The 14113-nt window shown below is 39.8% G+C and overlaps 1 protein-coding gene across 8 annotated transcripts in view; it reads right to left on the bottom strand.

Annotated features, from left to right (window-relative positions):
* Nucleotides 1-692: 692 nt before the first annotated feature.
* PLEKHG1 (pleckstrin homology and RhoGEF domain containing G1) overlaps nucleotides 693-14113 on the bottom strand; it is a 211471-nt gene continuing 198050 nt past the window's right edge. For 7 of the 8 annotated variants that reach the window (XM_033103025.1, XM_033103026.1, XM_033103024.1 and 4 more), the window contains 2 exons: nucleotides 10566-12210; nucleotides 693-4486 (listed from right to left, as the gene is read on the bottom strand). In XM_033103025.1, coding sequence (XP_032958916.1) covers nucleotides 3426-4486; nucleotides 10566-12210 — 2706 coding nt within the window. In that variant the 3' untranslated portion in view covers nucleotides 693-3425. Of the gene's footprint in view, nucleotides 4487-7636; nucleotides 7817-10565; nucleotides 12211-14113 lie in introns of those variants that run through there. The other variant, XM_033103030.1, reaches the window with a different exon arrangement.

Genomic DNA, 14113 nt, shown 5'->3' with positions numbered 1-14113 from the left:
TTATTTAATGGAGAGGATATGAGAACTCTTGAAATATTGTTAACATTTGCTCTTCAAAATAGAAATTAAAAAAAAAAGTTTTTTAACAAAACTTAATAGACAAATGCTATTCAATATCCATGTTTAACAGCTGTTATTTATAGCTCATTACAAACCTGTTGCTTTTTAAGATTTTTCCACCCTAGAATTATAATTTATGTATAGAATTTACACAGGGAATGATTTTTTCCTACTGTCATCCACTTTTCTCAATTGAACTCTTATGCCTTATAAAAAACTCCCATTTTTTTCAACCTCAAGGTGGAAGAGTTAAGATACGGTAAATCTGATGGCTCCTCAGTGTGAAATTAGGAACGCTCCACTCTAAAACACTCTGAAGAAAACTTTAAAAGCCATTTTTCTTTGTATGAGGAAAGTTAGGCAACACATATTTTCATTATACTAGAGCAGAGTGTTATGCTTATATTGGGAAATAGAAGAATTGCTTTTGAAAGTGTCTAAAACTATCAGTTTATATTAACATGCTTTTGTTCTCTGTAAAATTTTTTGTCTACCAAAGAAAATTTAGAATATGAAGTTATATGAAAAGAACTTTAATTTTTGCCAAAACACTTTTACATTAATTTTTTTGATTCAATATTGAAATAGTTAAAAGGATCTCTTGTTACTACAAAGTAAAAAAGAAAATCTAGTGATAGATCTAGCTTAGCCACCTATGAAGGAAACAAATACCAACCCAGACATTAAATTCAGTATTTCAAAAGTAATCCAAAGATACAAAAGATGGTCTGTCACTGAGATAGGGTATATCATCATTACCCTGAATCATTTTCTTCATGGCTTATAAGGCAAGACAAAGTATTATAACTAAATGTAGTTTGAAAAAGCTTGACCTTTCTAGAATAAACACATTAATTCACACTATAATTTACTTTGTACTTTACAAACTTTATTAAATAATGAGCATTACTAACTTTCATTATCTTATATACAATATTTAAACTATGTTTTCCTAGATGCATTTTTTTTTGCACAAAGAATAGAGTAGGTGAAAAGTGAACTCATTAAAAAAAAAAGAACCTTCAGTACAGAGACCTAATAAGAACGTGACATACTTTGAAGTACATCTACCCTTTTGTCCTCAATTATATACATCCCTAACCCACCTTCAAAAGAAACTATTTTAAACAAAAGCACTTAATTGATAACTTTCAGGAAAAATATGAACATGATTTTATATATATACACAAAGCTCTCAAAATCTGCTTCCTGGCTGACAGAAATGATCTATAAAACTAAAGATTTGTGCTAGAACCTAAAGACAACCACAGGGACATTTTATACAATAAGACATCCACCTTCATGCAGCAGGGTGTATTCCTACAGATGACATCAAAGCCGTCAGCAAGACATTGGTGTGAAGAATTAGTCATTTCTGAGAGTAAGATCACAGTTCTATGGACAGTACAGAGTTTGGGTCATAGAAACTAAACCGCAAAAAACTCAAGACTGCCTTCTTGGGACAAGAAGAGTCAGGTAACTCTTTTGCAAACGCACTTACAAGTCCCTCTGGCAAGTCTAAGAACATACCTTCTCACAGTGCTTATCTGTTCTGATACTGCATAATCTTGAAAACTCATTACCATGTTTAAAGAAAGGCAATGAAAGAAGAGCTGTTTCCAGAACCATGCTATTCAATATGGACTTTGTTCAATAAGCTGCAAGAAGAAAGAATAGTACAGAGAAGCATACCTTGGGTTATTTTTTGTTATTTCAAAAGAAAATTGAGTGCCTTAGGTATGTGTTTGTCCAGTAAGGATGGTCACATTTTATTTTATGGTGAGGAAAAAGGCACAGGACTTAAAAAAGGGAAAAAGAATTATAGTTAGATGTTACTGATTCAAATCAGTATCATTGCTCGCCTTCTAATGAAAAGCCCAGATCCCCTTACCCTACACATATTATCACATCTTTTATGATGAAAACTCAGAGGGTGCGGGAGGGGCCACAGAATGTAAAACTGCTTAAAATGAGAATACAAATGCTATTGTTTGAGGAATATTCTTGTTGCACAGAGTAGAGTCTTCAATAACATAGAATTTTTTTGTAAAGGAGCAACAAATCTACCTTCATTTTTCTCTTTAGCTTCTTTGATTTCGCTTTCTACTTATAAGGTATTTTTGCTTTTGTTTTTCAGTTTTCTTTCATAAAGAGTTATATTTGTACATGTCACAATAAACTATTTAAAGACCATAGTGACAACATAAAAGATGTTATTAGTCAGAGCTTATTAACCAAAAATTCTGTTCTTTTATATGCCGCAAAACAATGAAGTAAGGCCCCATGTTACATTTGGTTTAGGAAATAAATTTCATTGCAGTCAAGGAAATCCTCCAGGCTGGGATCAGGTCATTGGGCTGGGCACAAAACTTACGGAAGTTCATATGAAAAGCTGCTCTGCAAAAGGCAACTTTAAAGTGCTTCGTTTTATTTTAGCTTGTGGTTTACTTCATGTTGACTAGAGACAGGCACAAAGAACAGTAAGAAGGGTTCTATCCCCTCCCCCACAACTGAAATGTGAGGAGCTAATCAAGCTATTCCCAGGTGTCAACCCATCTTTACTAATACTTAAGTCAATTTGTATCTTCTTGCACTCAGTTTTCTTTAGCCATTGAGAGAATCATTCATTTCACCCTAGAAATCATGAAATAAACACAATGAGCTGCACATTCTCCAGGCTTTGTCCAGGAATCCAGGTAAAGATTTTGGCTTATAGAATATTGGTCTTGCTACATTCTGATTTCCAATAGTTACACAATTTCTGCATTATAATGAACTGATGTAGGAATACCAGCATAAGAAAACCTAAAATGGACACCACAGACTGTATTCCAATTATAGAGCGTTAGCTTAAGTTATTCTAGGGTCTTGCCATAAATGGAACAAAAATGCCAGATATAAGCATAATCCTTTAAATAGCTTGATTATAGTTTTCTTTCCTTTTGAAAACATGGAAATGCCTCCTTGCTGCCTTTGAGCCCTAGCATGAAACTACTTGTGACTTCTGGATAATAAGAGAGGATTATTGCATTTCTTAAAGGCTGGGCACTACTGTCAGGATATGGGAAAAAATATGGCCATCTTGTTAAAAAAAAAAAAAAAAGCCTAGAAATTTTCAAGTAAGATTGACTTACATGAAACATAGAAGACAACCAGCATCAGTAAACACAGTTAGATGCTGACATTGGCTACAGTACAATCCTGGCTGGATCATCAGCCGTTTCAAAACTTGTGCTGTAAAAGAAAGTATATTTTACACCTCTGCTTATTACAAAATTATTTTAATCTGGTACATATAAAACACCTCTCAGTATCTGTAACTTATGAGCATAAGAAGTTAATTCAGGAAGCTACTATTAAGAACCTTAGGCAAAGCTGCTGGAACTAAGACACTGAAATTTTTCCCTTAGACTCTGGACAATATTTTGCTGATTGGGAGATGGGCCCCTCCAGAGATAGTCATTCAGTTTTTCAGAATCGTTGTATGATGTCAGATAGGGTGAAACCCCAAGTTTGCCACTTACTGGCTTTTTTGGAGTGCACGGACTATTCAAAGAGTAAGACATGTTGCTGCAGACATTATCAGAAAAATCAGCATCCACGATCTTTGGGTCAGACTTCTTTCTGCGACTGTGAGATAGCTCTAATTCTGACTCATCTTCTTCTGACTTTATTTCCACGTAGTCATCTTCGTCCCCTTCAGTCTCTTTGAAATTGGAAAAATAGTTCTGTGTAGCTATTTGAGCATTTAAGGGTAAATTTCTATTTACTACCAGAACTTTCTGTGAGTCTTGGAGAGTGAGATCTGAGCATTTTTCAGTGCCCTGCTGACATGAGTCACCTATACCTGGCAGCAAATCCTGGTGACTCTCACACCTCGAACTTTTGTGTAAAGACAGCAGTTGTTTCTTTCCCATTTCATTAGGGTAGTTGATGGAGTCCACTGACTTGTTTATCAAGATTGAGGAAGATGAGTGGGACCTGTTATAAGGCTGAGACTTAGCACTGATTCCTTTGCGACCCAGTGAGTTGTAAAGATGACTGTGACACGAGTTCTCTTTGTTAGGCTGACTGACTACCACGCTGTGTCTCTGCATGGAGCTTAGCAGGGAGTCAGAGGTTTGAAGAGAAGGCACGGAGCAAGCTGTGGACAATTGTCTTGGAGTACTTTTTGGATTGATCTCTAAAGTAGGATATTTTGGCTTTGAGTCTTGCTCTGGCCGGGGACAGAAATCTGATAATTCTCCATTACTATAGGTTGAATGCAAAAACCAATCCTCGCCACCATGCTGGGCCTGGGAAGGCGATGTAGACCTGACGTTGGCAGATTCTCGGGGGCTGGCCCAGCCATCCTTCTGAGTCTTAAAGGGAGTCTCTCTGAATACAATCTGGTCATACAGTTGGGAATACTCAGCAATCCTGGCACCTAAAAGGCAAATATTGAAACAATAAATATACATAGAATTATACCTACATGAGAAGATTAAAATACATAACATTCTAACCTTTTAAAAAAAATTTAAACAGTAGACAGAACTTTTAAGTTTGAGGATGACTAACCATTGAATACTAAGCGACACAAACTAATAAAATAATCCATAGTTTAATACAAAATAAAAAATGACACCTAAAAGCTCACTTAATTTGATCTACTTCTGGATTCTTTTATTTCAACAGCAGGTCTGCAAGTGTTTGCTATTTGTAATGAAAATTTCTAGTGTTCTTTACCAGCATGAACTAGTGTCAGTGCTAAAAAACAAAGGGGGGGCAGCATAAAAACAAGGAAGTGAGCGCTAAACCCTGGTCAATGAAAAAATAAGAGTAGTCATTAAAAGAAACATGATCACACTCCACTATACAATGGCTACCCTTGGCTTCTCTCACCAGTCTTGATTGCTTTCAGTCAACTACTCCGAGAAGAGTGCCCTCTGCAGCTGAGGCAGCCCTCCACTGCCACGCCTGGGAGTCAATGTCTACAGGAGGTCCTCCCCTACGGTATGGCAGAACCGCCTGTATTGACTGACCCACATCCTTCCTATCCCCAAGAAGCCGGGCACTGAAGTCTGTGCTTCCAAGACATTAAGAATGCACCATCTGTGCATATAATCAGTAATCGAATTCTCTCTGGTACGGGTTCCAGAATAGAATTGAACCATTACTTATTTCCCTGAGAACTACTGCCACTTCAAATTAAGATATGAGGTCATTTCTCCTCTTTGCTCTCCACTTCTGAGTACAGGCTTTTCTAAAGACATTAACAGAACCATGCTACGGATAGAGAATTCTCTTGGGCCAGGAATGACTTAAGAGAGTGAGCCCAAAGATGTGAATTTCAAGAGTGGTTTCCTCCTCTCCCCCCAATCCAAGTACCCATACAACCACCCTATAATCAAAGGATTCCACGCACCCTGTCAGTCCCTTAGATCACAGCCACACAATCTCTACAACGGGAATCTACCCCATATATGATAACCAAAAAGTGACATGCCATTTTCTTCTTCTTTAAGCTATTTACATTTTAAATAACCGGTTAGTAAGCTCTTCCTTGAATTTAAACTAAATATTTAGTTCAATTTCTGCCATTTCTTGTGAGTCTATCTCCTGTGAGGACAGAAAACAAGTTGCTGTTACTCTGTGTGCCTTTCAATTGCAAACCTCTCAAATTACTTCCCCTCTGGTCCCCGAAATCAGGGAAGTAGTCTTTTTAACTTCTCATTGTAGATCCTATATTCAGATCCTTCAAGTTTTCAAGTCCAAATGCTTGGAGGGACAGAGATTATTAGTTTAGAATTCCTAATAATAAATACTTGAGCTATTACTCCTTCAAGGACATAGTAAAGACTCTCAATACCAATGAAGACTTGACAACCCCTTAACACCAAGGTGCCCATGTTAGCTGTCCTGAAATCTCTAATGTTTCATAAACTATGAAACCCAACCAAAGGCAGCGGGACCTTTAGACACAGTCATTGGTTAGCAGTCCCACCTGAAAGTCAGATGGTTCTACCCAAGCCATTGTCACCTGCACTATGGCCCTGAACGTGATCCCACAGCTGAGGCAGGAAGGCTCTGAGGTTTCACAAGTTTCCAAGAAGATGACAACCTTGGGGAAAGCAGTGAGAGCTAATTAAAAAATTCAGTTCAACTATTCTAGTACCCAAATTTAACCATAGTCTTGTAAAGTCGTGTTCTTATAATTAGAACACAGTGGCCCACCATGTATTATCCAAAATATTCATAGTATTTCTTAGGCCTTTTTCTTCCTTATCACATTCTCTTCTTCTTCCTTTGCTTAATACAATCCAATTTACCTCTCAAAACCTTCCATAAACCCTATCGCTTCCATGAATCCTTTTCTAACTGATTTCTCTTCTCTGAAGTCTTATATACATACTTAGTGCACATGTATATACTTAGTGTGCAACCAATACTTAGCTAGTGGTTGTGCACTCATGCATGTATGCATACACACACTTTTGTGTTGCTGGTTGTTTTATATGAGTTAATTATTCCAGCTAGTCTACAAGCTTTTAATCTTGGAGAACAATTGCCACAGAGCACCAAGCATAGTTCTAGACAGAAATTGGTCTCAAGAACTACTTAATTTCTCAGATAATTTTTGGACTGCCTCCTTTTATTTTAAGCATAGTGTTAAAAATGGATGTACTTTCCCTAGGGCAATACCACTGAGAGTGAAAAGGCAGCCTAGAAATCAAGGGCATAGCAGGAAAAGGGGAAGCGGGAAGATAGCCTTTGAATAAAGTGCTCTTTATAGATAACCCACAATGCGTACAGTTCATCTTTGGATAATAAAAATATTGGCCATTTAGAAATTTGGAATAAAAAGTATTTCGCAAGTAGACAATATACTGTGCCTACCTAAGTTTTGGGGGGTATTTGTTTATTTACCTATTTAGTCCTTAGCGTGGCCTTCTAAGAGAGTCTCTAACTTGCTTGATGCCAGTGTGACCAAGAGACAAGCTTGCAGAGCAACGCCTCGCATGAGATTCTCTTAGCCAGATGGATAGCAAACAGCCAGCCCAAGATGACATCTCTGGCCTAAAAAGCGTACTACGAGCCAGCTGGATCAAAGTGCCCCTTCATCCTTAGTTCTGACATGAACCGTCTTTACAGAACGTGGACATTATCATTATGTGACAACCCCAGGGCTGTCTCAGGTTGACTTCTCTTGTAAGTTTAAAAGGTGGAGTCATTATGATTCCAGGTAAAAATGTGAAGTGATCCTTGCTGAGACAAGTGTGAACTACACTGTTTTCAAGACAGGATCAAAATCAATGTTTCTGATGTTGCCTGAGATGCAGACCAAAGCATAAAATGCTATTTCACCCTCCCTGCTTTGCATAAGGAGGAACATTCCTCAAGCCGGTATGGACTTTTCTCCCATGTAAAATAAAAAAAAATCACACACACAAAAAAATCACACTAAAAAGGGAACCCCAAGGCCTCCTGGGCCTCAAAGACTATCAGGAGGGAGGCCGGACTGAACCAGACGGCCAGCACGCTACATCAGGCTCTAAAAAGGTGGGAGCGACTAGACCTGGTTGGGTGATTTCTAGGCGGAAATCGGACCCGGGGCCTGTAGACCCCGGCTAGAGAGTTCAATAAAGGTGCTTGAGACTTTCGGCAGGTGAATAGGGTGCTCCTCCTTCCGTACAACACCGAGAGCAAGCTCCTGGCAAAGTGGCAAGGCCCACACGAAGAAGTCTGGAGAATCGGTCCATCCGATTACGATGTCCTGTGCCCAGATAAACGAGAGAAAGAAAAGGAGTCATCATGTCAACTGATTGAAAGCCTAGTGGGCACAGGAAGTGGTCTCGATCCACCCAGATGGAAGATTCGTCAGGTCCGAGAGATGGCAGGCCCTAGGGACAACTCCACTCTCAGAAGGTGACATGGGAGAGATCTCCTCCTCGATAGTAGCCCACCATGTCAAGAAAGGACCCAGACACAAAGCTGACAAAAGATCCTACAGGATCCCAAGACGACACCAGTAGGCAAAACAAAAAGAACAAACCAAAAGCAAAAAAAAAGCAAACGAAAATCCCAAAGAGAAATCTATTCATACTTAAAAGGTGGGTAACAAAGACGACTGTTCAAGGTAGTTGTAAGCCCTGGCGATTCAGTATTGAAAGAAGTGCTTCTGTCAAGCTTAGAGGTTTACCTTTTAATGGATGGTCCATATTCAAAACAACCTGGCTCAGGTGATGACCACTTTTTAAAGGACAGTCTGCTGATCTAATCCACTACCATCAGAAATGTTAGTGTTCTATTTTCTCTGATTCTGAGGAGCCCTAATCCAGATTCAGTCGGTGGCTGCACTGCTAATACACTACTGTTTCCAGTGCCATCTTTGCCCCACAAATAGTCCTTCTGCAGCTGGAACCCACCAAATAGTCACTTTTCTTGGTGTAACAATAAACCAGCTTAGCAATACTAGCATTACAAAAGGAACATGAATGAATTCAAGCATATTACTGCAAGGAAAAAAACATATGCGATCTAGTCTCACATTCATACAAAATCACTTTTCACCTTTATTGAAAAAGAACAACTCAGAGAATCTAAAATCTTTTCGGTAGCAATTCCAGGGCTTAACTTCCCTATCTGTTGAGAAATTTTACTGTATGACTAGCTCTAGGAAAAGAGTAAAGCTTTAGACAATTTCCTAAATACTCTCAACCTTAAAAAAAAAAATTCCCTCCAGAGTCTTGCCATGTAACTTGTGGATTCACTTAGGACTTGGATATCCCCTTCTTATTCTCTGGTTTCCATGGAGATAAAGAGGGTAGTGGCATCAACCCGGCTGGATGAGTCCTTTCCCCATCAAGCTAAGTATCTGAATGGGCCCTTAACACTGAGCCATCTGGTTTTTACTTTTAATGGGAGAACTGCTGCCTCTCATTTGATACTGACACAGTTCTCTGTCAGAAAATCTAGGGCAGGGAATTCTTAAATATGACTGAAAGGACACACTGGTTTAAAATGCTAATCCCTGGGCCTCACCCCATCAATGTCTCTGGATCTGGAGGTGAAAGTTGCTCAGGTGAGAGAGCCAGTATCCTCAGGTTGTTTTTTTTTCCTTCAATGACAATCGTGTACTTTATTTACATCTATGCTCTACGACTGATTGATCAGGGTTAAGTTTCGTCCCGCTGAGCCCTTTCTAATTTAGCCGTGGAATATGTACTTCTGAATCACAGAGAAAAAAAGTCCAGCTGTGAACCTCTCATTCCGTTAGTCCTAATCATACCAATATGAGACGTGAGATCTTGGCTTAGTTCTGCCCCACAAAGGAGGCTTGACTAAAAGAATTAAATTTCTTGGAAGCATATATACGAATACCAAATGAGATAGTATTAAATGCATTATAGCAGCTTTAAAAAAAAATTAACTAGTAACCGAAATACGTGAGAAAACAACTGAGATATAGTCTGAACAGCTAAAAAACAATGCAAAACGGACTTTTTGTCTCTTAGGATGAGTAGGCACTTTTGTTGGGATTCTGGAGCAGAGAAAAATCCTATTCCATCTGTTTCCAAACCTTAAAAGCTTATGCAAGCTACTCCTCCTCCTAACACTGATACATGGGGAAAAGCTCTAGATGCCACAAGTAAAACTGATCGCCGTTTTTCACAGTTCAGATTATATTAAACTTTTACTTAAAACATCAAATCTGTAGTGACAATGTTACACATACAACAAAACCCTCCGAGACCAAATCACGATGTAACTTGTGTGAGTCGGTGAAGTGGGAAAGGCAAGTCACGGCCTCGTCTGTGTTTGTTAGTGAAGGGAAACAGAGTTTGCCGACTCAAAATATGCCTTTTGGGATAGGGATTATTTAAAGCCGGTTATTTTGAAGAAAAGAAAGACTCAGGGAAAACCTTTGACCTTCCCCCTAATTGCCCAAAAGGGATTTAGATAGAGGAGCTTCTCCAGGAAGGGAGCTATCGTCACAGATAACTAGAGTTTTATATGAACTAGGTGTGATCCATAGGGAGGAACCACGCAAGGCCCATTTGTTCAATGTCCTCCCTGTGTCCCATTGTTAGAGACGGCCCAGCAAACATTTCTTTACCAAACATTTGCTTTTCCATGTCCATGTGAATTGCTTTCCTGCCCTTTGAAGTCCCCAAACCCTATCAACTTCTCTTTAGCTCAAGATGGCACATAAGCCTCAACTGACCAATGTGTTGTTAGTTATCATATCCTTCTGGCACCCCCACCTGTACATCTGTAATGCATTCTGGACTTTTTCCCTGTTAATCTGTCTTATGTTAACCTGACTATTAGCCCAGCCAGAAGCACTTAGAAAGGTGGGGGGGGGGGCAATTATATTTTTGTCAGCCCACATTAGTAAGTCTGTGGTCTCACTCCGAGAGAATGAACGTCTGAGTGACAATATTCTCACGGTTTTTAGAACCTGAGAGCTGCTCTCACATTTTACTTTCAATAAAGAAGAAAAGCAGTGTGAAGGAACGTACCGATGGCAGGCCCTCCTTGCTTCTTTTCTTCCAAGATGGCTGCCAGATCTTTATGCACAGACTTATGCAGCTGGCTGGCGGGTGGCTGCTCCAACTCTGGGCTTTTCACTTTTAAAAGTTGATTTGCCTTCTTAATCTTCTGACTGTACTGCCTAGCCATCATAAAAACCCTGCTTTTTGTCTTATCTGTGGCCTCCACCCCAGGGTCAGGGTTTTCCAGGTCTGTTTGGGACAGACTGCTGTTGGCCAAGTCATAGGGATTTTCCATGGGAGGTACTTCACTTGCCAGAGATAGCCGGTTAAGACTCATAAAAGAGCCTTCTTTAGATATCAAGTCTTCTTCGAATGGGCAACTGGCCCGGCTAGCTCTGCCAGGCCTGTCTTTCAGCGGCGTGAGGAAGGCATGGCTCTCAGGGAGTGAGAGTGTAGACATGGCGTGTTCTGTCTCTTTGCTCAGCTCAGGTGTGCTCTCGGAGTGCAGTCTGTCTTGCACATCATCTTTGCTGACAGGAAATGCTGCAAGGAGCCGGTCTCTAGCTTTGACTTCATTTTTCTTGATGTAATTTTCCAGGTCATTCCAGATTTCATCTACTTCTTCAGACAGTTGATCAGATATAGACTTATCAGCTATAGACAAGTTACAGCTGAAAGAGTTATACAGCAAACTCAAGTAATCATTATCAGAGGATCCCTGGTGGTAAGGGGTTTCATCCTCGCTGAACTGGAGGCTATCCTGGGAAACAAAGGGCCTCAGGCTGTCACAGCACGCAAAGTCGGCTTCCAGACCTAAGAAAGTGGTCCTCTTGTTATGCTTTAGGCTGCTGCACTTGAAATCCAGTGAGGGTGGATCTGGGAACCCTATAGTGTCGTAAATATTTTCCTCAACCACCTCAAGTTCATGTGTGCTTTGGTTTGATAGCTGTCGACCTGTCAGAGCTCCATCTCTCTTTGTGTGCAGAGAGCTCTTCTCGTGGCCAGCTTGCCTCTTTGAGAAGGCTAGCTCTGGGGTGCTTTTGGGGCGAACAGAGTCCCTGGCTAATTTGGGGGGAGTGGATTCAGCTTCTTCACGTTTTGCAACCATTAGTTTTAAGTCCTCATAACTTATGTTATCATAGACATGGTCTATATCGTCAATAGTCAGCTCTATAGATGACCCGAAGGGAGTCATTCTATCCTGCCCTTCTGTTTTAGGGTCATTCTGCAGCTCCCTTCGGGGACTGTACTGAGAGCCATCACTGTCCCTGATTCTTATTTCAGAAGGGGACGTGTTGCTCTCACCGGCACTGCTGGCCCTCCGTACAACCCTGTGGCCTGAGCTGGGGGTCTCAGTGGACTCAATCTGTCCCATATGCCAACTGCAAGGGCGACTCGAAGTGCTGTCCTCACACAGTCTGGTAGAGTTCAAGTCTGAAGAGGAAAAGGAAGGCACGAACATCTGATAATCATCTTCATCATCCTCATTCTCCTGTGGGGACCGTCGACTGGGGAACAAGGCTTGTCTGATCTGGTGGTCCGTCCAGATGTTTCTGACGGCGCCACCCCCGCGAAGCACGCTCAGAATGGCAGAACTGCTGGGCTGACTATTCCTCTGGGCGGGAGATGGCCCTGCTGAAGTTCGCTGGGGAGACCCTTCCTCTCTGGAAACCTGAGAATAAGAAACATACCAATTGAATGCACCATGGACACATAACTTAGGACATTTTCCTGTATTTACTCATTGCCTCTTCCACTAGACTGTAATACTCTTAAAGAAAACGATCGGTAAACATTGTTGATTTTAATTGAGTTGAAAAACACCTCAAATTTTTGCAAAAGGGGCAGAAAGGACAAGAGCTCTTACTTGCATAGAAATAGGCTGGGGCTGTGTGCAGACCTTCTCCAAACTTAATGGTCACAATCACTCTGTGAATTAGATTGGATTGTACCAGTTCCACAGTAAGGATGGCTAAGCTTATAAAGATTCAGTAACTTGCTTTCAGTAGTCAGTAGGAAAGCTAGGATGCAAATCCAGGTCTGAGTCCAAATCCCTTATCCCAATGCCGGGAATCAGCTAAATACACAAACCTCTTAGATACTTCAAACAATTCCGATGTACACTTGGCAAATACTATTCTATGAATGAACATACACAGGGGTCAAGGGCCATCTGATTTCTACCTGGTTTCTATCTGGAGTCTTACTGTGGTTTCTGGTGTACCAGACCCCGTGCAGTGATCCGACTGCACACCCCCTGGTTTTCCCTTAAATCTGCAGGCCTGCGATGAACCTGACCAGCACTGGCTTGGCTTACAGATTCTAGGCAAAGAGCCTTTGTGGCAGAAATGTAATTTAATCCACTGTTGAGCTAATGAAAATTTTGCTTTCTTTCAAAATACATTTAATTAAGTAATATTTAGATGCCTGTTAGTAAGTAAAATATGAGTGACATTAATGATGCCTAATCAAATGAACAATGGGGTCTTTTATAACTTGGAACCTTCCTTGATGGAGCCCAATTGTGCAGAACGGGAGTGGACTGCCCTCTGAGGCCCTCTGTAGTTATAAGGATTAGCTTCAAAGAGTTAATTTGAAAGGGTTAAGAAGGGTTCAAACTAATTAGTATCAGGGACATATTTTCTGATCAAAACACTACAGTAACCTATTGGAAATGTCAAATTCGCGAGATGTTTTTCATCACTTGTCAATGAAACTAGGATACATATTGCCTTGGAAGATCTACCTGTGAATACATCTGCCTGCCTGCCTGTCTGTCAGGGAGGGAAGAGAAGAAAGGGAGGGCTAGAATAAAATTTCATCCTAAATGTTATTTTTCTATTAAAAATTTAAAACTAAAAAAAGATGCAATTAGTTGTTTAATCTTTTGTTCATTTTTTCCCACATAGTAAATCCATGGACCATCTGAGGCTTAGGAATAAATGAATACACACACACACATAGATACAGTTTTATATTTATGGCTCTATGTTTTTTTCCCCCTTTACCTTTTATTATCTCTCCTCTTTCATCTTACTCAGACTGCACTGGAATAATGTTTATAAAATATAAGCACCCAGTAACTACATTTTACAAAATAAACAAGTTAGTATTAACTAGCTAAATCACGACAAAACATTTTGAGAGTATAACAAAAACGATTTTGTGAACAGCCAGAATATCTTCTTAAAACCTTTCATCCCAGAAAAATCCCCAGACATTTTAGAAAATTAGGAAACCTGAATTGTTAATATCAAAGTATATTTTTAAGGTAATTACACTTGAGATGAAGATAGCAGTACTTTGGAAGCTGAAATTTTACATCCAATAAATCATCAGAACTGAAGGGAAGTTCGTATATGGATTGGGCACAACATAGAAGCATGTAGTTTAGATTTCTCAGTTTCACAAAAGCCAAGATGAACACTTTTCCCTGTTTTTCCACATTCTAGGCATTATGGCTATTAAATAATAATATGGTAATAGCTGTCATTTATGGAGCACTTGCTTTATGCCAAGTACTATAATACGCACTTTTAAAAACATTATCACATTTAATTTGTTTATGAAAATCA

The sequence above is a fragment of the Rhinolophus ferrumequinum genome, chromosome 3 (genome assembly GCF_004115265.2).
Source record: "Rhinolophus ferrumequinum isolate MPI-CBG mRhiFer1 chromosome 3, mRhiFer1_v1.p, whole genome shotgun sequence".
Classification (NCBI taxonomy): domain Eukaryota; kingdom Metazoa; phylum Chordata; class Mammalia; order Chiroptera; family Rhinolophidae; genus Rhinolophus; species Rhinolophus ferrumequinum.
The sequence above is the reverse complement of the archived record's forward strand: the minus strand, read 5'-3'. Positions and strand labels throughout refer to the sequence as shown.